At 38.1% G+C, this 21,538-nt stretch overlaps 1 protein-coding gene across 3 annotated transcripts in view; it reads right to left on the reverse strand.

Annotated features, from left to right (window-relative positions):
• Positions 1-619: 619 nt before the first annotated feature.
• LOC124233472 (NGFI-A-binding protein 1) overlaps positions 620-21,538 on the reverse strand; it is a 43,642-nt gene continuing 22,723 nt past the window's right edge. For 2 of the 3 annotated variants that reach the window (XM_046650586.1, XM_046650588.1), the window contains exons 3-8: positions 20,803-20,936; positions 18,382-18,433; positions 8,575-8,664; positions 6,801-6,963; positions 4,689-4,805; positions 620-3,151 (exon numbers count right to left, since the gene is read on the reverse strand). In XM_046650586.1, the coding sequence (XP_046506542.1) occupies positions 3,063-3,151; positions 4,689-4,805; positions 6,801-6,963; positions 8,575-8,664; positions 18,382-18,433; positions 20,803-20,936 (645 nt within the window). In that variant the 3' untranslated portion in view covers positions 620-3,062. The remainder of the gene's footprint in view (positions 3,152-4,688; positions 4,806-6,800; positions 6,964-8,574; positions 8,665-18,381; positions 18,434-20,802; positions 20,937-21,538) is intronic. The other variant, XM_046650587.1, reaches the window with a different exon arrangement.

Below are 21,538 nucleotides of genomic sequence, written 5' to 3' on the forward strand. Positions count from 1 at the left end.
AACCCACTAGACTCTGTGTCCTATCTGAGTGATGTTAGTTCCCATTCCACCAGGTACTGGGCTCCTGAAGGGCAGGGGTCATGTCTTAGATTTCTTCTGTGGCCTCCACCCTCACCGAGCACCGAGCACAGTGCTGGACACACTGAAGCTCTGCATCAATCTACCAAGTCATCAATTAACACCTCGTTGCAAGGCTTTTCCTAATTCTCTACCACAGGTTGACAACTTTTTGTGATTAGCCTGCAATACTGAGGCCAAATCCCATTAACACTTTACAAATATTAGTATATCCTAAGAGTTAAATCCTGATGTTCTTCCTTTTAATTTAGTTGGTTATATGATGGGTAGTTTTTTAAATGTCTCTGTAAACTTCTCATCAGTGAGAACAATGTAAACCAAACTGTCTCTGACAGACCAGAGTCAACTGAACACCTATTTGCTAAACAACTTTCCTGAAAAAAAGGTAGCTGACAATAATATTTAGTCTTGACTCAAGACATAAGCCCTGGCCCTGACACCCAGGCCCAGCTCAAACAGTCAGGAGGGGTGCGCGGGGCCCTGCAGGCTAACATGACCTGCCGTGGAAAGTGCAAGGCAGAAAGTTCTATAAACATCAGTGTGTGAGGCACAGAAAACCTTTATTGCCACAGGAAGCAAGTGCACTCATCCCACCTCACCAACAGCTCTAAGAGTCACAGCAACGCAGACTTCACATAATAAAGTACAACACAGACTCGGGGAGAAATGGTCCCTTGGGCTATATTGGCTGTAATACTGAGGTAACCAATTGACCTTGTTCAGTGAAAATACCTCTAACACAACGAAAAAATCAACAAGTTATAACATCGAATTCATATATACAATTCAAATAAAAATATATATTATTTGTTTCAATGTATAGCAAGTTTAATACATTAGTGTTTACAAAATAAAAACTGTATTCTACTGAAAATTTTCTTGTGCTTCCGCCTTATCACTAAGCTTGAAAGACCAGAAAAGTATGATACTTAAGGAAACTTACTGATGGATTTAAAGATGCAGTTTGTGGGAGCCATGAAAGACACATAAATATCAGTTGGAAGATTACTGCATCTTTAAAAATTGTTGCTTATTAAAATCTACAAACTTGAACTGTAAGACACAATTAAAAAAAACCCACAAAATTTCTCAAAATAGATTAGAATACAGGAAACGTTTCATGAAACTACTGAGATACTAACCAGTTCTGTGGCTAATATTAAAAACTGAATGAATCTATTTAAATCGTACTCGTACTATTTTCTACACACAGTGAACAATACAACCACAATAATCAACCTCAAGCTAGCAACAAAGTTGCAAGGTCCATAAAAAGCTTCTTCGGTAGGCAAAACACTATGGTACAATTAAAACATTTAGGAAGGGAAAAAAGCCTTTTAATAGTATAAAAGTTGTTTACTGGTGTTTCTACTGTAAAGCTATTCTAGAAACCAAAATGAAAAAGCAATTACATATGTGACAGTGATCAGAGACTACAGTGCAGACATTTCATATGATGTTTGGCTGATGAATTTTAGTATAACAGATTATGACAATATTTTTTATACAGTTATGACCTAGAACATAACTGCAAACAAAAAAACACATATTCTAAGTCAATACACTTTTCTCGGCAATATCTGGGTTTAGAGGAATCTGGAAGGAAGTAGGTAGAGCTGTGAAATATCTTCTCTTCTTAAACCAACATTTGTTTTGTTTTTCCACTATGGATTACAATGTGAAATCCACATAAGTATGCAAGTATGTTATTAACATTTAAACACACCCCCATATATATGCACACAGCCCATGATTAAATAGGGGGAATCAAAACATACTTTCAAGTTAAAATGAATTTTTAGAAAAAACTGCATTTACAAATCTGAAAGGTGTAAAAAAATGAAATTGTAAAATAAATAATGAATACAGGCGTCAACTAAACCTCCAGAAATATGCCTGCAACATGTGGATACAGAGATGGTCCACACTTGTGATGGTCAGGGTGGGAAGACACTCCTTGGAGGGAGCCATCTAGTTTCTCTGACTCTGGTATGTAGGGAAGAATTTCTGGAGATAAAATGGTACTAACTCCATTACATTATTACAGCCTTTGTTAACAGTCACCGTCCTCATCACATTTAGGGTTAACTTACTAAGTCTTAATCTATTTGACACGTTCTGAGACAGCAATGTTTAAGTCAAGCTTTTACCCATCAGTCTACTAGTTTCAAGTTCTCTGCCCAAGTAATATTTTTTGTTATACTTCCTATTTTTGTTATATCTTAAGTAGCTATCATATAATGCAATCTGGGTCAACTAGGTAAGAGAGACTTTCTACTCTATTGCTCATCTTTTTAACTTTACTCCACTATTTATTAATTGTATAAATGTGCCTGATTAAGCCAGTAAAAATGACATTTTACTACCAAAAATGACACATTTCCTATTAAACAAAATCAGTCTTATCAAATATTAAATACACAATATTGTCCTTCGTTTAAATTGAATATTTGCTTTCCATTTTTCCAAAGTCATTGCAACCCTGTCAATAACTACATCACTTGAACGTTCTTTTTTATGACTGCAAAGATTCTAAACTCTGACATATAATAATATTTATGCTAAATACACTTAAAAGTAGACAACGAAATTTCAAGTAAAATAAACTGTATCCACATCTATTGGACCAAACAGGCCTCAACATCTAGATTTTGCTTCTATAAATTACACAAATACATTGTACATTCTTAAATAACGAATGCTTACAATATTAATTTGTAAGCCTTTCCACATAAAACGGTTTACAGAGGAATGTGAAGGGATCAATATTTCTGTTACAGATTGCAACATTCTCTCAATTTTCTCTTTCGTGGCTGTTGTTCTGTCTTCCTGGTTTCCACAGACTACTGGATCAGTCCTGATGCTTTGGCTATGAAATCTGTTTGAGCTGAATGAGGCAACATTGGTTATTAAGGCTTATTTCTATGATGGAGCATTATCCTTAAATCTGATGCCATTTCCAGAGAACAGTGGGAGAATCACAGCTATCTTGAATCTTCAGGCTCTGTTTTGATGACTTTCTTTTCTAAAGTAAAAGCTGAGTGAGGGTAGTCTTTTAAAATCCCAAGGCTCTCTGCATAAAAATGGAAACACAAAGTGTGTTGACACTTTAAATCAATGGATCACAAAAAACCAACTCAAACTTATAAAATGAACTCTGAACTCCAGAGTAAACAGCAACTATTCACGATTCTGCAATTCCATATAAAAATGTTATGTTTATACGATTCTGGATTTAAATTCCATCTGTGCCAATTACTAGCTGTATACATCTCTGGGCAAGTTACACCCTCTCTAAGCCTTAATGTCCTCATCTATAAAATGGAGATAGTACCTACACAGGATGGCGTGAGAGGCAAATCATGAAATACATATAAAGCACTTAGGATATAAAACATCGATTTTTATTTAATGCTTGGTCCAACGCGACAAGTAAAATACATAAAATAAAACTGGTTGCTCATATACAACAAAATTACTGGCTAAAATATTTACTATCAGTGAAGAAATGGGACAGAAAGACATCTTCCATGTTTAAACATGGAACTATTTTTAAAAGTTTCTCTGGCCATGGATCATTAAGGTGGGAGAAACAGGGGTGAAAGAATGAAGACTCTACTAGTGTAAGGAATCATTCCTTGGAGTTATATGCGGGCAGTTATTTCAACCTCTACAAACACTACAGAATGACAATAAAAGGTAATATTCCCGTCAAGTGCTAATACTGGGTGATACATATACACACACATACACACACACACACTTAAAAAAGGATTCTAGAAAAGTAACCAATACTTAATGGCTTATCTGAAACTAGGCAACTCAATTTCTGAATTTACTCCCTCTATACCGAAGCGGACTTTAAATTCAGCATAAGAGGAAGAACGAAAATAGTAGCTACCATTTACTGAATTCCTAGCAGCAAGGCCATTCATACACACTATCTTGTTCAATCCCCGTAACTAGTCTATGAGTTCGAAATGATTCCTATTTTACAGATGCAGCAACTGACTTCGAGTGACTCCTAAAGTTCCTTTAACTCCAGGACTGAATGATACTAGGTTCTTTCAATCGGCGTTGGTCTCTAATACTTTAACTTTGTCTAACTCACTTTACTTGGGTAAAAATATGTAAACGTCTAAATATCATAAGGAACAGCTTATCCTTTTATGGAGTTCCGTTTACTTCTGAGATATGAATACCATCCCCAAAATGCATCTGCATGAAAAGTTTAGATTTGGGTACACAAGGTTTTCTTACCATGAGAGCAAAAATATAATCATCAATTTCATATCAGGAAAGGCCAGAAAGAGACAAACCAGTCATTCATTATTTGGTTTAAAATTCTGTATAAAAGTCACCATGCATGTAATCGCTAATTAAAATAACCTCAACCTTCCTGAGTTTCTCCCTCTCAGTTCTTTGAATGTCATGTTCATAAAGACTGGCTATTATGATGGCAATCTAGTATTTCCCAGGGGAGAAATACTGAGGAGTAACATGGTTAGTAAGGACCTTTTCTGTGTGGGGGAGACAGCAGGAGGTAGGAGAACAGAATCTAAAGTTGCTTTATTCCAGTGTTACTCTCTAAGCACATCGCACATTCTCACCTGACGAGTGGGACTTCGCCTCCCCGGAGTAAAGTCTACCCAGCTCCCCATCCACCACAAAAGGATGGGGCTGTCTGTTTTGTAAATTAGGCATTCGGAGATTCAAAGGTCTTTCTCCTAATGAAAAGGAGAAAACAAACAAACAAAAAACATGAATAACATTAGAAACACACCATGGTTTTTCTTAAAAACAAGTTTTCAGGGGGCTTGCCCCGTGGCTGAGTGGTTAAGTTCGCGCGCTCCGCTGCAGGCGGCCCAGTGTTTCATTGGTTCGAATCCTGGGCGCGGACATGGCACTGCTCATCACACCACGCTGAGGCAGCGTCCCACATACCACAACGAAGAATATACAACTATGTACCGGGGGGCTTTGGGGAGAAAAAGGAAAAAAATAAAATCTTTAAAAAAAAAAACCAAAAAACAAGTTTTCACAAACTGCCTGAACACTCCTTAGAAAAGAAGTAAGAGAAGTCAATAGGCACTGAAGAATTTAAATAAATAGCTGGAGAAATATTTTAAACAATCATTTAGAAGGAAAATGGCAATTCATGCTAGTCCCAAGGTTTACAATTCTACCTGGACATTTTTAAGAGCTAAACATGAACTAAACAAACGACTGAGATTTCCAGTAGGCACTCAACTTTGGCATACAATACATCCCCCTGTAAGGCATTTTCTTACTAGTGCAACCATTTTACCAGTGCATGTCATTAACTACATAATAACAAATACTAGAGAGACAGAGATGGCTTCAAGCCAATTGCCTATTATTAAAAACAACGAAACCTATGGCAAATCCATGAAAAAACAGAATTAACAGGCATCCAGTAAAAAATGCTTAACAGCAAATCCTATCCTCTGTCATAAACCTAAATCCATCACACTTAGCAAACTGCCACCCCACGCCGAATTATCCCAGTGTCACAATCAGAGTCACTGAATCTTTCACTAACGCTTCTGCTTCTTAACTCTTAAGTCTTAACTGTCAAGGATGACTGGAGAAGTCAAACAAGACCTCAACTAAAAAGTTTCTGTAATATTTAAAAAAAGAAGAACGTTCTTCTCCTCCAATACTCTGATCTGCTGACACAGGTAATATTTTACCCTAGAGGTGGAGAATGCTGGCTAAGACGGTATTCTTACTTAGAAAGAAATCTTATTTTCTTGGCAATAGTAACCACTCTCTAGAAAAGTACAACAATAATATATAAAAAAGGATCCTACAAAATTATTGTTTTTCTTCAGACACATCACTTTTTGAAACTAGAGGATATATTTCTACACTTATATACTGTACATCTCCCTCCACTTGAGGGTAAGTGCCAGGCGAGAAGGGTCTGCATCTTGTTCACTGCTGCATCTTCGGTGACTCCAAGTGTGCCTGGCACACAGGAGACACTGAAAAATTTGAGTCGAATGAGTGAATGACAATGACTTGGGATTTTCTTCATATGTGAATACAAAAAACTGAAATAATTTTTAAAATGGTAAAAATATTCATGAATCATAGCTTTGAAAACCTAAGAGTTTACCATACACCACACGAAATATTTTCATAGGGCCTGCAAGCCAATGTGAAGCCTGAAAGAAGACAAAATCCCTTCAAGTCTTCCCATTCTTACACTATCTCCTCAAATCTCTGTTCTCTTGTCATAATACTTTAGAAGCAGTTACCCTACTCTCTTAGGAACCAAATGTTATAAATCTCACAGACAAATCTGTTTTTGAAGTCTAAAAGAATACGAAGTTTTGATCTTTTAAAAAATGATAAACATCTCTCATGGAATCCGTTTCTTTGGGTAAACTATCTGTACTGTTTACACATCTCCCATTCCCACCCACCCTTTACAAAATCCACGTCAACTGCACATGCCAGCTATTGTTTAGGGATAATAAGGTGAAGAACAGGAGGAACAAAACTTTACAAATTAAACCTATACGATGAATTCTTTCATTTTTTGAAAAAGGGACAATTTAAACATTAATTTTAATAAAGAGCCTATAAAATAATCTCTATAAAATATCAAGATTTAAAAATCAGCAAATTTTTGTTTCTCTTTGAAGTGCACGTGGCAGCTGGCTCCAAAGGCGTAGGAGATCCTAGAGAGGTACCTTGGCCCTCAGCGTTAGCAGAAGTCAGGCCGTTCGGGCTGTGCTCCTCGGAGCTTTGCCTGTAAAGTCCTGCGGACAGCCTCCTCTCCACATGCTGCAGCCTCTCACAGCCAGCCTGGGTGCAAAGGAACTCCATCTGCTTTGCCATCACCTTTTCAGGCTGCTAGTAAGTAAAGCAAAAATAAAATCAGGAACTAAAACATTCTAGATTTTTTAATGGTTTAAAGATGCCAATTTCAGACTCCAGCAAATATATTTAGTATTCATTAAAATTATTTCACAGTTCATGTGGTGTACATGTTCCATAAATATGCATTGATATTACATCATATAAAACATAATGTACAAAAAACAATTTCTGCTCAATCCTATAAAGGGAATTTCATTTCAGCCCAAAAGCAAAATAACCTTAGCTATGTTTTTCAAGGTACTGAGTCCTTCAAAAGATTTTTTTTCAAAGGAACCTCAGAGCAACAGCAACATCTGCTATAAACTGCTTCTAACACATAGGGTGAAATCTTGGCATTTTTATTTTAGGATTTGGCACTACACAGATTCTGATACGATGACAGTATGTTTGGGGGAAAAAAGGTGTAAAACGGCTGTCTGGAAGAACAAGACAAACACACCTCCCACTAAAATTAAACAATGCAAATTACGCAGAAAAACATCAGTGCCAACGAAGATCTTCACCTCTAGCATGGAATGAAACTGCAGCATTTTCCAACCAATCATAAAAAGACGTGTTTTAAAATATATGATTAGCCGGCTGACATATAAATTTATCTCTAAATGTGTTTTTAAGTTCCTTCTCTATGCATGGCTCTAAATTACTTATATGTGATATTCAAAGCAGTGGATTTGTGATATTTTGCCAAGGAGGTAATAGTTAAAATGCAGATATGAATCACTACCATGCTTTACAAAAGAGGAGTACAAGGAAGCTGCTATATAAAATTAGGTACCAAAAAATCCCTTCTCACAGCAGTAAAAATCAATAGGGAAAGAAGACTAATTCACACAACAGAATAGAAGGTCATGCTATTTTTCTGAATGTACATAAACCACATCAAAAAGAACCATAACTTCACTTAAGGTGTTATTAATTAATTGATAAAATTTCAGTAAGATTTCTGAGGGGGAAACGTATTTTTCATCCTCTTAACATGAAAAAACCAAACTTGGCACTACTAAATTTAACCAAAAGCAGTCGCTGGGGAGAAGACCAACAGGAATAAGACTTACAGTGCTTTCTAAAAGGTGATGTTTGCAGAAATGCCTTTTTAAAACTTTAATCTCAGCAGACACAATTAATCACTTAATAGCAAAAGTACCTGAAGCTACACATTAACTTAATTTTTCATTATCCATGAACTGAAATGATTTAACAATAGCTACAATGTTGACTGCTGATATTTTATTGAGAATAAGTACTATTTGATCTCAGAGTTGTATTACACACAACCATAGTCAACAGGGCTGTTTTCCTGGTATCGAATTGCTTCTTTTGAGTTTTCTTACGAAGACAATCTGTCTTACTTCCTTCAAAAGTACAAAGAATAAAGAAGTATCACTGTATCAGATTCTGTTCATCACCCAAATCAAACCAACTTGTTACTGCTATCTTGTTTAGACAGCTGTGACCAGATGACATTTTAAAAACAACCAGAAATAAATTCAGGCCATGGACACAAAACTGAAGCTAGTTGAAGCAGCCACTTATTTTTCAACCTACAGATACTAGTATGAAACATTAACTGATGGTTCAAGTTACCTGTGAACTAAGAGCAGCGAGTTCTTCACTCTTGGCTTTAGCCTGCTGGAAAAGCGTCTGCACGGAGTCCTGGAAATCTGGAAACCCATCCTGTGGGTTAAAGAATAAGTCCTTTTCACTTAGAGTTTGTACATAAAATAACCATATTATCAAAAACTCAGAAAATAAAGCAAAGAAAACTACCTTAATCTTACTACCAGAGTAATCATGATTAAGATTTTAATGTATAATACTTTATTTCAGTCTTTTGTGGTATAATTATCTTATTTCTACAGTTGTAACCTAAGTAAAAACAAGTGAAAAAGATAAAGTATACAGCCATATTGTTTTCACTGGAACGCAAACTTCATGATCATTGATAATAATGGTTATAAACATTTCATCTAGCGGTTTGACTATTTAATCACTAACCTCATTTTGGACAGATTGTTTTCCTCATTTTTGGTTTTATGAAAAACACTGCAAAAATATTTCCATGGAAATAGCATTTTCATAGTTTAGACTACCCAATAGATTCCCAGGAGCAGAATTACTGCAAAGGGATGAACATTTTTGTGTCTTTCACATACTTTCCCCAAGGGCCTTTATTGGTTTATCATACCATCCGCAATACATGACAGTATTTCTTGCCAGCACTGCGTGGTGTTGTTTTCTTAATCTTTGCCAATTTATATTGTTTTGATATTCAAAAAACGTTTTAATTTTATATACTGTAGTTGTATATACTTATATTTTATTTTGCAATTTCTTCTTTTGCTATAAAGTTTAGAAAGGCATTCTGCTTTAGAGATTTGATAAGTACTCAAATCTACCCTCCAGTTTTTATTTTGTTGTTTGTTTTTTAGATTTAACTCTCTAACCCATTTGGAATTTATTTTGTTACATAGGATGTGGTAAAGATCCAAAGTAACTTTTCTTTAAAGTGCTACCCAATATCCCAATCTGAATTTGTGAAGAATTCTTCCATGTTGACTTGTGATTTCTCCGTTACCATATCACATGACAGGCAATGGGGCTTTAGAATCAGACAGATGCGTACACATGCTCCAATTCCACCGTTTACTAGCTATGTGACGCTGGATGAGTAACGGAAACTTTCTGAACCTTAGCTTCCTCACATGAAAAATAAGGATAAGAGAACCTATCCATTAGGGTTGTTCTAAGGACCAACTAGACAAAGCAAATGAGATACTGCCTTTAGCATGAGGTCACTGCTCAAGAAGGGATATCAATACATCCTGAATTCATATTTAATTAGAGCCTACTGGGGGAACTCTATACCTGGACAACACTTCCACTTACACTATTTCTGTTTCATACTTTATATATATTACTGCCAATCCCATCTACTACTTTTTTCAAGGTTTTTTTTTCCTGCCTGTTGAGAGTGCCACATGAAATTTATAACTACCAAACATCACGATAGCATAGTTTTAGTAACTTTACCGAAAACTATTAAAGGGCTTCTCACAAAAATTGTCATTCACCTCCAGAACATTTCTCCCTTTGTTTGATAAGCTATACATTTGTAGCAAAGAGTGAATCATTAAAAACCAAAGTTCTTACAATAACATAGCAGAAAAAGATGTAATAGTAACAAAACATTTAACTTTACTTGAAATATGAGATACTGGTTCAAAAATTTTTCCCCATCAGGGTCTTTTCACAAAATTATTTCTCCACTGCAGATCTCATGTTTTCAAATACTTTATCTACCAAAATTCATTTCCTAAGTAATGATTAATTTGCCACCTCCTAAAATTCAAAGACAGGAAATAAAATAGAGTCAAGAGCAAATAAATTTTACATCTTGAGATGTAAAATGTGTAGCTTTATGGTGGGTCTAGATATAATCAGTATTTTTAAAGTATTGAAAACAGCCATCTTTCTAGCCTCCTACAAGACCAAGGACCAGTGGCCTAGCGGAATGTATAGAATATAATCATTAGCTGAGCTAGAATGAACTTGCTACAAGTGTATATACTCTAAATCTAAACGAAAAGTGTTCTTTTTCTTGGTCATTTCATTGTTCTCCTAGGAACTTATTTAGACCTAAAAAATGGAACTTTCTCTTTAGCAAACTCTCCTTTAAGTTCTAAGTTCAGTGAGGTAAGCCAGCAGAAGAAAACAACACCAATGAGAGCAGCTACCATTTTCAGGTGCCTACAATCTATCAGTTCCTGCCTATGTTCTGTATTTTACATTTTTATCTCATTTAATCCTCACACAAACAATCCTGCGTTTCCCTCATTTTACAGCTACAAACACCAGCTTCAGATGCTTGAGCCAGAAAATCCCAGTCACCACCTTTATGAAACTTGCACAGTAAACAGAGGCATTTCTCTTATGGCTGTTTCATAAGCTGAACTGGTTTAACTCGATGATTTGCACTGAGTTAAAAATCCATTTCTGCCACTTATTTGCTGTAATATTGGAAAGATTGTTTCATCTGTCTGTTTCCTCATCTGCAAAATGGGGATAACAACAGTACCACAGTACATGGCACAGAGAAATTACCCAATAAATGTTTGTTACCGATATTTATTAAGCTCACTCAAAAAGCCACCAGACTTAATCTGAGTAAAAGCAGCACGCTATAACTGACTTACTATCTCTGTGATATACGGGGAATAAAATAAACTTTAGGGATAGTTACATAGTACAGACATTTTAGAGAATGAGCAGGAACTAGGCATTTAACTCTAAAACCAGCAAGAGAATATTGACTATAATGGTGACGAAGTGTTTTAGTGAAAAAACAATGGAAATCTGGAAGCACTTGTTTATTCATTCATCAAAAATGTCTCGTTTGCCTAACAGGTTCTATACCCTCCTCAATGCTGGGGATACAATGACTCCTGCCCCCCTGACAAATACAGTCTGGAGAGGGAAATGGACACAGATCCGGAGCCCAGCGGAGGACATGTGTCAGCGAAGGCTTCCCAGAGGGCCTGCCGTCTTGGCTGAGACTTGAAAAAAGAGAGTTCTCTAGGGAAAGAGAGCAGCGTATATAAAGGCCTGGAGGCAAAAAGAACAGGATACTCTTACGAAGCTGGAAAATATTTAACACAGGGAATACCCTGAGAAAGAGGGAGTGGTGGGAGAAGTTGTTTATGCAAGGCCAAATTCTGTGAGGCCTTGTAAGTAAGCCACGTTAAGAATGCTAGATTTTATCTTAAATGCAAAGAGAAGCCATTGAAGGTCTTAAGGAAGAGACTGATCAGAAATGCATTAGAAAGGCCAATCTGAATGCAACGGGGACAAGGCACTGGGGGTCAGGGATGCTAAGAGATTGGTTAGAGGGCTGTGGTGGAGACAGAACAGTGGGCTAACCCCAGACAATGGCAGACGCCACAGACAAATGGATGAATTCCTGAGACACGGCACCGGGTGACCGGGAGTTCAGCGCTAACATTCACTAGAATAAGGAACTCAGGACCAGGAGGTTTGAGGAGGGAGCAGAAAGTTGACGACTCAGCTGGGGACACGTCAATTCTGATCTGCTGGCGAGACCTCCATGAATACCATCAGCTTAGTAGGCAGGTCCTGACTTTAGAGCTCGGGGCAAGATCAGGGCTTGAGAAGCAGACTGGATCATCAACAGGCCCTGAGTGGAGTGCGCCCAGGCCAGAACCCCCAGGAGCTCCAAATCTCAATACTGTTCAGACGGGGCTTGCAGAAGGAGAAAAGAGTGATGCCGTCTTCTTATGTTAGGAACTAGATGTGTGACCTCAGGCAAGAAAGTTAGCCTCATTATTTCCAGAGTTCCCAATTTTTAAAAGGAGATTAAACCATCTGCTTTATCTGCCAGTGGAGACCTGTGGGGATTAAATGAAGCACGGCAAACGGTAAACCTTGGAAGAGTACCCATTGCTATACAAACACATGGTGGCACTACTGACAGGACCATTTGACCATGAGAATATGGAAAAGCTTGAAGGGGGAACTTCAAATTCTACATGGGAAAGGTTTTGGAAAATGGATACTGCTCCATCATTAATAAAGAGAAATAAAATCATGCAATAACGATATCCAGGTAATCAGCAGTCTCTCTGCAACTGAGTACGTTGGTCACTCTGATCCCCACCCCCAAGTCTCTGACAGCTCATCGTGAACAGGAAAACTACAGGACTGAGCAGTTATCACTTCATGACATGTATGGTAGGTTTTAAGTACCCAAAATATATGACTTAGAAACTGAAGTGAGAACATTCCCAAGAAACGGGTCTCTTTCCTGTTATGTTTGGTGCAGGACTTTTGTTATACGTCTCTCCAGCTTTTTTCTCAGGAACCAGCTGTACCATGCTATGAACAATTTATCTTCATGTCACATTCTTGGCTGCTGCCATTAATCACTGTGTTCCCTTACTGGCGAGACCCTGAGTCTGAGCACTGAGAAAATAAAGGATACAGGGTGGGATGCTGTTCATGACCTAATTACTCTCATCGCACTGGCCCCCAGCCCCTATTCCTCCTCAAGCTTCCCACCAAATACTAGCGAGCTGCTTTACAGCCACTGTTGAGCTGTCTTTAAAATGACCTGTTCCAGCAGATGTTCTCAGCCTCACACGTGCATTTTCCTTTTCCCTACTCACACTTTCTGTATGAATAGCAGACTGTAAGGCTTCTGTTTTTCTGGTCCAGAGGGGAACGGTCTACGTCAAATTAGACCCGCTTTCTTTTCAACATGCTTAGTAACAGCGTAGGTAGCTATTCTGACCCCCTTCCGTCCCCCTTCCTCACTCCCCGCCTCGCCCCCGGAACAGCTAGCAGCTGTTTCCCCGAAGTCTCTCTTCTGCAAGTGCCAATCCCAATTCTCTGGCTTTCTGGTCTCTATTAACAAACTTTATTTCTCTCCTCCAGTTATCTCTGATTGCTTTGCACTCCCAGCCCACACAGGCTCAAGAACGCTGTCACCTCCCATCTCTTTGCCGAGTCTCCGGCAATTTCAGTGAATGAAGAAAACTCGCAGATGAGATCTGAGCAGTAACAGCCCATCGAGTCAGCTGCATTGCCAACGCCAACTGCTTCTTGTACACATCCTTCCTCTCCTCTGAGCTGTCACTCGTGACACTGGAGGTAACGACGGGGCCTGTTCATGGGACGTGACACGTTCTTAACGAAAAGGAAAGGCTATCAACTGAATCCACTTTTAACTAATGTTTCAAAAAAATGAGGGGACGACAAGAGTGCCAGGGACTTTGGCTCTTGGTTTTTCATCTCCTTTAACTAGCTGTCAAGCTGTCTTAAATACATTCTGTCACAGGTACAGTATAAATAAATCAAACTGCTTTTTCTTGATTTACTCTATCTTCCCAACACACAGTTTTTCCTCATTCTAAACAATTAGTTTGTCAAATGGTAATGGCTTATATTTAAATACATTTTGTAATTGTAATTTATACTGTTACATCTTCTACTCAAAACTAAAAACTGTTTATTGGATAAGCTTCCTTGGATTCCAAGATGATAACCGTCACTCTTTCCTCTTCTTCAGAGGCTCCCAGGCCAGTGCACACTTTGCCCTTCATACCACACCAAGAGTAGGGGAGGTGTAATCCCAACGGTGCTTTTCACACCTAAGTGCTTTGCGGATGCTCCTGAGCACCCAGGAAGGTGGGACTGCTTTGAAGTCTAGGAGTCAGACCTAGATTTGAAGGCCTGGCTCTGCCACTAAATAGCAAGGGGGCGACTGGGGCAAGTTCCTGTGCCTCTCTGGTCTCTTCTTGGCTGGACATGGGAGTCATAAAGCCTCCATACAGGGCAGGCAAGAAGGTCGTTGATAATGGATTTCAAATGCCTAGCAGGAACGGGCATGTAACAGAGTCAATAAAAGGCAGTTATTTTTACAACTGCCCCAGAGCTAGACTTGGGGTCTTGATGAAAAAGAAATGAGTAAACATAATTTATCTTTATTTTAGCTGAAAGGTTCACACAGAGGGTTGTATTACAGATGGACAAGCTATTCATTCAGCCTGGGCAGGAGAAGTGTTCCCAAACCTCATTTACTAACACAGAGGCTGAAGAAGGGCTTCCCCTAGAGGCTTCATTCCAATGATGGTACCCTAAGACCTCCCCGCGAAGCTGGGGCTTTGCCTCCATGTCTATCTCATATATTCTAGGAAGTAGAGAAATAAAGCTCAAAATATCTATGTTTTTTAACATCTACCATGCCCTGTAGAAAGGAGCACTATTTCAGGATGACAGATTATCCTGAGTCCTTCGCTACAGCACGTATACTGATATTAAACAACAAAAATGAAACAATCAAATAAACTGCTAACCATCCTTAAGGGGAAACAATCTAGTACTTAAGAAGAGGAGAAAATCAGACAAGGATTTTACAATTTCATTCCCCCCAACCATCACAAACAGATCAGGAAAACACAGCCTTTAGCAACAAAAAAACGTCTCCCTGAGCTTGAACAACGCACTAGATTTATTCCTCTGTCCTAACATGCTGATGAGGGCAAGCCAGGAAATGTTTCTCTTCCCCTACACGTCTATTTGATGTCATCTCTATTTTATCTCCTGGACATTACATTTCTTTTTGTTCACTGTAAAAATTATCTTTAAGATAGAAAAAAGTCAGCAACCTGGCACGTACGCTCATTGGTGGTTGTAAAGGATTCTGGAAACATAACGATGAGAAGGAAGAGAAAAAATTGTCTCATTAATTTGGGTCTAATAATTAGGAATCTTATACTTTACAATGTGCTAAGCTTATCTTTATATTCCTTTCTTTTAATAGAGAATTAGCAAGCTAAGAATCACAAAAGAAATATTCAAATGAAATAAGAGAAACAGTAAGTTCAAAGAGTTGTAAAACCTTTCTAGTTTTACTTACGAAGTCCTATGTATCAGTCACGTATTCTGGACAAACTGGTCTCGCTGTTCCCTAAACACGCGCAGGGTTTTCTTACCCCCTTGTCGTCGCCCGTGCTAGTCTATCTTTGTAATGCCCCTCCACCCTCCACCCCATATCCCTACTTTTGAAATCCTACCCTTCTTTTAAAACCCAGCTCAAATGAGAGCTCCTCAACCCAGCCTCCCCTCATCTCCTCTCTGGCCAGAAATTCTCCCCTCCCCAGCAGCCACACAGAAGGCAGACAGAGACAAAGGACTAATACTTGGTGAGAAGGCTTCTTAGGAAGTGGTAACCCTATACAGCCAATACTGACTACCTCACTATCAGCTTCCAGAACCAAACGAACAGCTCTAGCATCTCAAATTTGACTTAGAGTGCACCACAAGAGAACTTCGACAAGGATTTGTGCCAATATTGCCTATTTTGCACAGGATTACAGTATAGACATGAGTAGGCATATGCACATGCATCACTGCGCACGCTCTGAAGAGAGACTGAAGCCCTGGAAATCATGAGTGCTTGGCCTAAGCAAAGACAAAATTAAAAACAAACCAACAAAAAAGGTAAACTACTGTCCTAAATTCAAAGCTAAAATCCCTACTTATTTCTCAGAAGCAAAATCAAGAGTTTAGTGTCTATTAGAGCATTTGAAGGAGCATGGGGTTGATTGGTCCCTTGTCCTATTTAGGGAGGGTTAGAACTGTTATCCACAGAAAAAGAAAACACTGATGATCTTAATTCTAAATCTACAACTGTTCAAATGGCTTTGTGAACTCCAGTAAAACAATCAACTAACCCTACAGAACCATACTTCGATTATCTCCAGGGGAATATATTTAAGAGGGATAGAAGAGTCCCGTCTAATGCTCTAACCCAACTCTGAGCTACTGAAAAGAAACTCAAACATTGCAACTGGAGACAAGAAACAGTTTGCTTAAATTTCAGACCAGGGCCATTGAGAGGGTCAGAAAAACTTACCAATACAGCCTAGCAAGAAAAAACTATCACTCAAACAGTCCATGAGCCTCATGATCTCGATCTTCCATGTCCAGTAGTGATCGCTGAAGCCAGACCAAAGGAAAGTGGGGCTGAGATGTGAGAGCTGGCTGAATCACGATGACCTGGAGGCTAACGGGACAGAGAGGGGGACATAATCTCCAGCCTAGCAGCCCACTACTTCCCCTGGCCACTGGGTGGGTTTTCTATCTTCTTTCCTGTAAATCCTTCCAAGGCAATGCCTTCTTAGCAGCTTCTGTTTACCTGCTTTCCCTCTCGGTGGCAGAGTCGCTAACAGCTAAACCCACAGGGATCCTCTTACTCATTGTCTTAGGGGTGCAATAGGATAAAACTATGTCACCAGTTAGATCATCTTTCAATGGCCTTTTAGATAATTTCAATAAACCTTCCGAGTGGTATCTGAGGCTAACACATTTTAATCATTACTCCAGAGCTAATAATGAGGCAGATTACAAATATAAGCATAATTTTTTAAAATATGCCCCTTTTCCGACAAAATTCTTCTTTCTTTGAGAACCAGTGCTTTAGACTAAAGTTTTAGAAGTAATGATGCTTATCCATACCCATTTATTAGTTCATCTAACAGATTTTATAAAGTGCCTATTAAGTGCAAGGTACTATTATAACTCTGAATATAAAGTAGGAAGACGGACAGATAAGTGCTGTATTCTCATCTAATGGGGCAGGCTGATAATAAATTAAAAACAAATACATAGTAGTTTCAGATCTATAAAAGCAAGCAGAACAAACCAGGAGAATAAGCCTACATGTGATTTTGGGGTAAGGGTGCCCCTTTAGAAAGGGAAGCGGGGAAGTCAGAAGGACCTCTGAGCTATGAGCTGGAGGCACGTGAAGATCGAAAGAAAGATCTAGGTAAGGGGAATAAACATTGAGTGCTGAGGCACAAATGAGTTTGGCACGTTTCAGGAACAAAAAGTCGGTCAGCGCAGCTGGGACACAGTAAGAATGGGGAAGCGTGGCAGCAGGCGACGTCAGAGATGCAAGCCAGAGTCAGATCACGCAGGGTATGAGATGTCTCAGGAAAAAGTGTAGATTTTATTCTAGGTACAGTAGAAAGCCATCAGAAAGATTTAAGTAAGAAAGGGATTTATGTTTTTAAAAGATAACTCTGGCTTTGCTCCGAATGAAAGATTATTTCATACAGAGGCTTAGTAAGGCTAATTTGATGATGGAAATTTAGGATAGTCAAACACAGCTTATTTGCTTTAACTTGAAATTAAATAATGGATGACTAGGAGAGTACTGACCCCCATCCCCTGCCCAGGGAAAAAAGGAAGGAACCACCTGACTTCAAATTTCTACTCTGCTGCTGACTGGCCTTTAAAAAAGTGCTCACTCTAAATTAAAGAGCAGTAGTTCTGAAACCATTCTACGGTTCTGAGAGCCCTACGAAAAGCACAATTTTCTTGCTCAATTCTCACCTTGCCACTTGCAGGTCTAAAATCACAAGGACACCCTCAATGTGATCTTCTAAAAGAGGCTTTAAGAACAGGAAAGTCTCTGTAACTTGCAGCTATAAATTGTCATTTCTCTCAGAGAGTTAATATAAAGAAGTTAAACCTTAGCTCCTCTGAAGGTATTTAATGAGTTGACTAATGATGTAAGTAAGATTACAAAAGGAATAGTTTAACCAGTAAAGAGTTTTAAATCTGTAAGAAACACCTATTTACAAATCGGCCTTTGATAACCGACTGAACATCAATCTCATCATTGTGGTTTCCTGCTAAGAACTGAGTATCACAGTTCAAGTTACCATAGATACTTCAAAGCAACAAAACTCTGTATTATTTTTAAGATTCTACAATTCACATTTTTCACTCATTTATGGGACGATCCTTTGTTTCAGTTTGAACTAGTAAGCAAACATTATTAGCATAAGAAATTATAATACATAATCATACCTCCACTTTAATTCTCTTTGGGGATAATTCATCTCTTTCTCCACATTTTGACCTGAGGGGAGTGGGAGAGAGAGAAAACCTTGAGAAAGTAACACACTTTATTCTAAAGGCATCTCAATCTATAAATTTCCACCAAAACATATAACCCTGAAAGCCTGATACTAGAAATAAGACATTTATAATGAACACTGAAATCATGAAAAAGAGACTTTTCATCATTTCTAAATTAACATCAGGGAAATATACAAATTATATTATACATTTTAAAAGGCCACTACCTAAGAACTCCCCACACAGAAAGTACCCAATAAGTATGTAATGATTATCATATACTGAAAAAGGAAAAAAAAAATCAAGGAGGACTCTATTCCATGACATCCCTTTATGGATCAGTAGGAACAATTTTGGACAAAATGACCAAAATGGCCAATTAAGATGAATGCTTAAGGCTACATGACATTAAAATGCATTTGTCTATCTACCGACACAAAGATTCATTTTCCCTTGACCTAGAGATCCCTTGGCTGGGAATCCATCTCACAGAGCTACCTGCACAGATATGAAAGACTTCTGCCAACTGAACTATGACAAGCCATCAATTTTAAGTTATACTTCAACATAAAAGACGTTAAAATATTAAAAAAAGTACATCTCAGAATCAACAGATGATATGTATGATGTTATTTACTGTGGTATTATTTATAATGACAAAAGACTAGAAACAACTCAATGGGGAACATCAGTGGGGGTCTGGTTAAATGAATCACGGTATATCCACAATGCAAGACCGTACAGCTGGAAAAAATAATGAGGAAGATGTGCACATCCTAATTCAGCGAGGTCTCCACGACATGTTAAAATCAAAGCAAAATACAGAATAACGTAGACATACGCTACCTATTATCTTTTGAAAAACAGATGAAAATATATTTATATTTGTTTGCGTGTGCGTAAACAAACACTGAAAGGATGAAAAAGAAACTAATAAAGCTACTTACATTGAGGAGAGAAACAGGGTAAAAAGAGGCAGGAATGGGAGTGCAACTTTTTTGTACAACCTATTTACGTAGCTTTGGCTCCTATATTATGTAAAAGGGTTATGTATTTTAAAATATGCTTAACTTAAAAAAGAAATATAAAAGTAAATACTACAAGAAATAGCCAAAAATTGTTGAAAGCAGTGCCTCTGGGGTGTGGTGGGGGAGCAGGGGAACTGCTGAGTTTCACTACAAGCCTTGTGTGCTGTTTCTTAAATCATGTACATGTATTACCTTGATCAAAGAAAAATATTTAAATAAAATTTTGTATAATACAGTGAAGAAAACAAAAAAAAATCACTAAATGAGCTCTTGATTAGCCAAAAAAAACCACCTCTGTAAATAATCCTATAATACTGCTGCGTCTTCTCACCCTGTTCATTTAGTCTGCGTAATTTTGCTTGTCAGTTTGTAAATATGTGGGCTTTGGGGGTAGGGTAGAAAAGGAAGCTCCTATGCGTTGGGGACAATAATGGGAGTGACAGCAAATGCCTATCATGGTGGTTTTCAAACTTGAATGTGCCCAAGAGTTCCCTGGGATGCTCAGGAAAATTTGTACTTCGAGATTCCATCCCCAGAGACTGACTGATTCGGGCTGGGGAGGGCACGCAGGATGTCGCTGTTCAACACACACTCGATTACTCTAAGGCAAGCTGCCGTCGGCACCCACTCAGAGAAGCAGCGGCACGCCCGCCCGACAGTGCGCTGGACATCAGGGCCCATGTGGAACCAAGTGAGCAAAATCAAAATCGTTACACCTGTAGACAACGCTTAGGGGTCAAGTGAGGATAAGATGAAGAATAATACGGTGTGTCTACATTATATTTTAAAACCACCATTGCTTTTCAACATGAAGTTTTTTATTTCCAATGCATGTTCCATACTCTACTTGCTAGTAATAAAATTATCTTCCAATTTTCCCTTAAATCCTGGTCCATGGAGTCTTTTTATCTATTCAGCTAATCTGATTAGACTGCAAACACCTTGCAAGAGGAACCACTTTGCTTCCTCCGAGAGTTCAACAAGTTCGTGCCATTAGTGGGTGTGCAAATACGTCTCGAAACGCTGACTGACTAAATCCTGTCGTCACACTCAAAACCAAAGCATCTGAGTGAGAGACGAAACGTCGAAAACCGCTCCCAGAACAATGTCACAGTGCGGGGAGCTGTCTTTCAAGAGACAGACAGACCAAAGAGAATTAAACAAAACAACAAAACCACTTTGGCAATCATGTTTTGAAAAGTCATTTCGCTGTTTAATTTTATAGAACTACAAGCACACTCCTACTTTCTCAGAAATGCTTATATTCTATCAGCGGATGGTGTTTCAAGCTCTGCTTCTATCTGGCAACCCAAAAAACACTGCCAATTAGTTCAACACTTACTTGGTGGCTCTGTAAGTATATTTATAGGTGACTTCTCGAGAAATCTGCCTGGCCAGGGCAAACAGTTCATCTCTTCTCGTCAGCAGGGCGTTATCCTTCACACAGAGCTGGGCAGCCGCTTCATTAACTGTGAGCTGCATAGGCAAAACAAAGTTTAGAAAATTCTAAACATTTCTATTCCATTAATATGTAAAATGTCACTTAAGAATACGAAAACGTCACATAATTATATAATGAAATCATAATTTATAAAAATCAGGATGGTCTTTATTCCTAATTAGTTCTAATGCTGAATTTCAGAAGAACACCAAGTCATCTGCCACCTCTCAGAACTCAAACTAATCAAAATAGTCATCTGGGTTTTATTTATTTATATGTTTTATTTATTTTTGCTTAGGTATGAGAGTTTATGGAAAATAAGCAAAATAAAAATAAAAAGTAAAAAATGTTCTACATCTCATTTTTCTAATGAAAAACTAAGGGACCTGATTATATGACATGGTGATAATATTCCTGTGCCTAAAAGTGAGTATACATAGTCTGATAGGTTGGTTTTTTTTTTTTCCAATGTGAATGGACATGAAAAGTCTTAGAAAGGAATAAAAATTAAATTATTTTAGTTAAATATTTATCAAACCACTTAGTAAAAAATAGAGTTACACAAATTAGAGTTATAATGGAAAATCAAGGTCTTGGAGTGACTATAACGCTAAGATTCACTTAATTCTACTCTTTG

The sequence above is a fragment of the Equus quagga genome, unplaced genomic scaffold, assembly GCF_021613505.1.
Source record: "Equus quagga isolate Etosha38 unplaced genomic scaffold, UCLA_HA_Equagga_1.0 203_RagTag, whole genome shotgun sequence".
Taxonomy (NCBI): domain Eukaryota; kingdom Metazoa; phylum Chordata; class Mammalia; order Perissodactyla; family Equidae; genus Equus; species Equus quagga.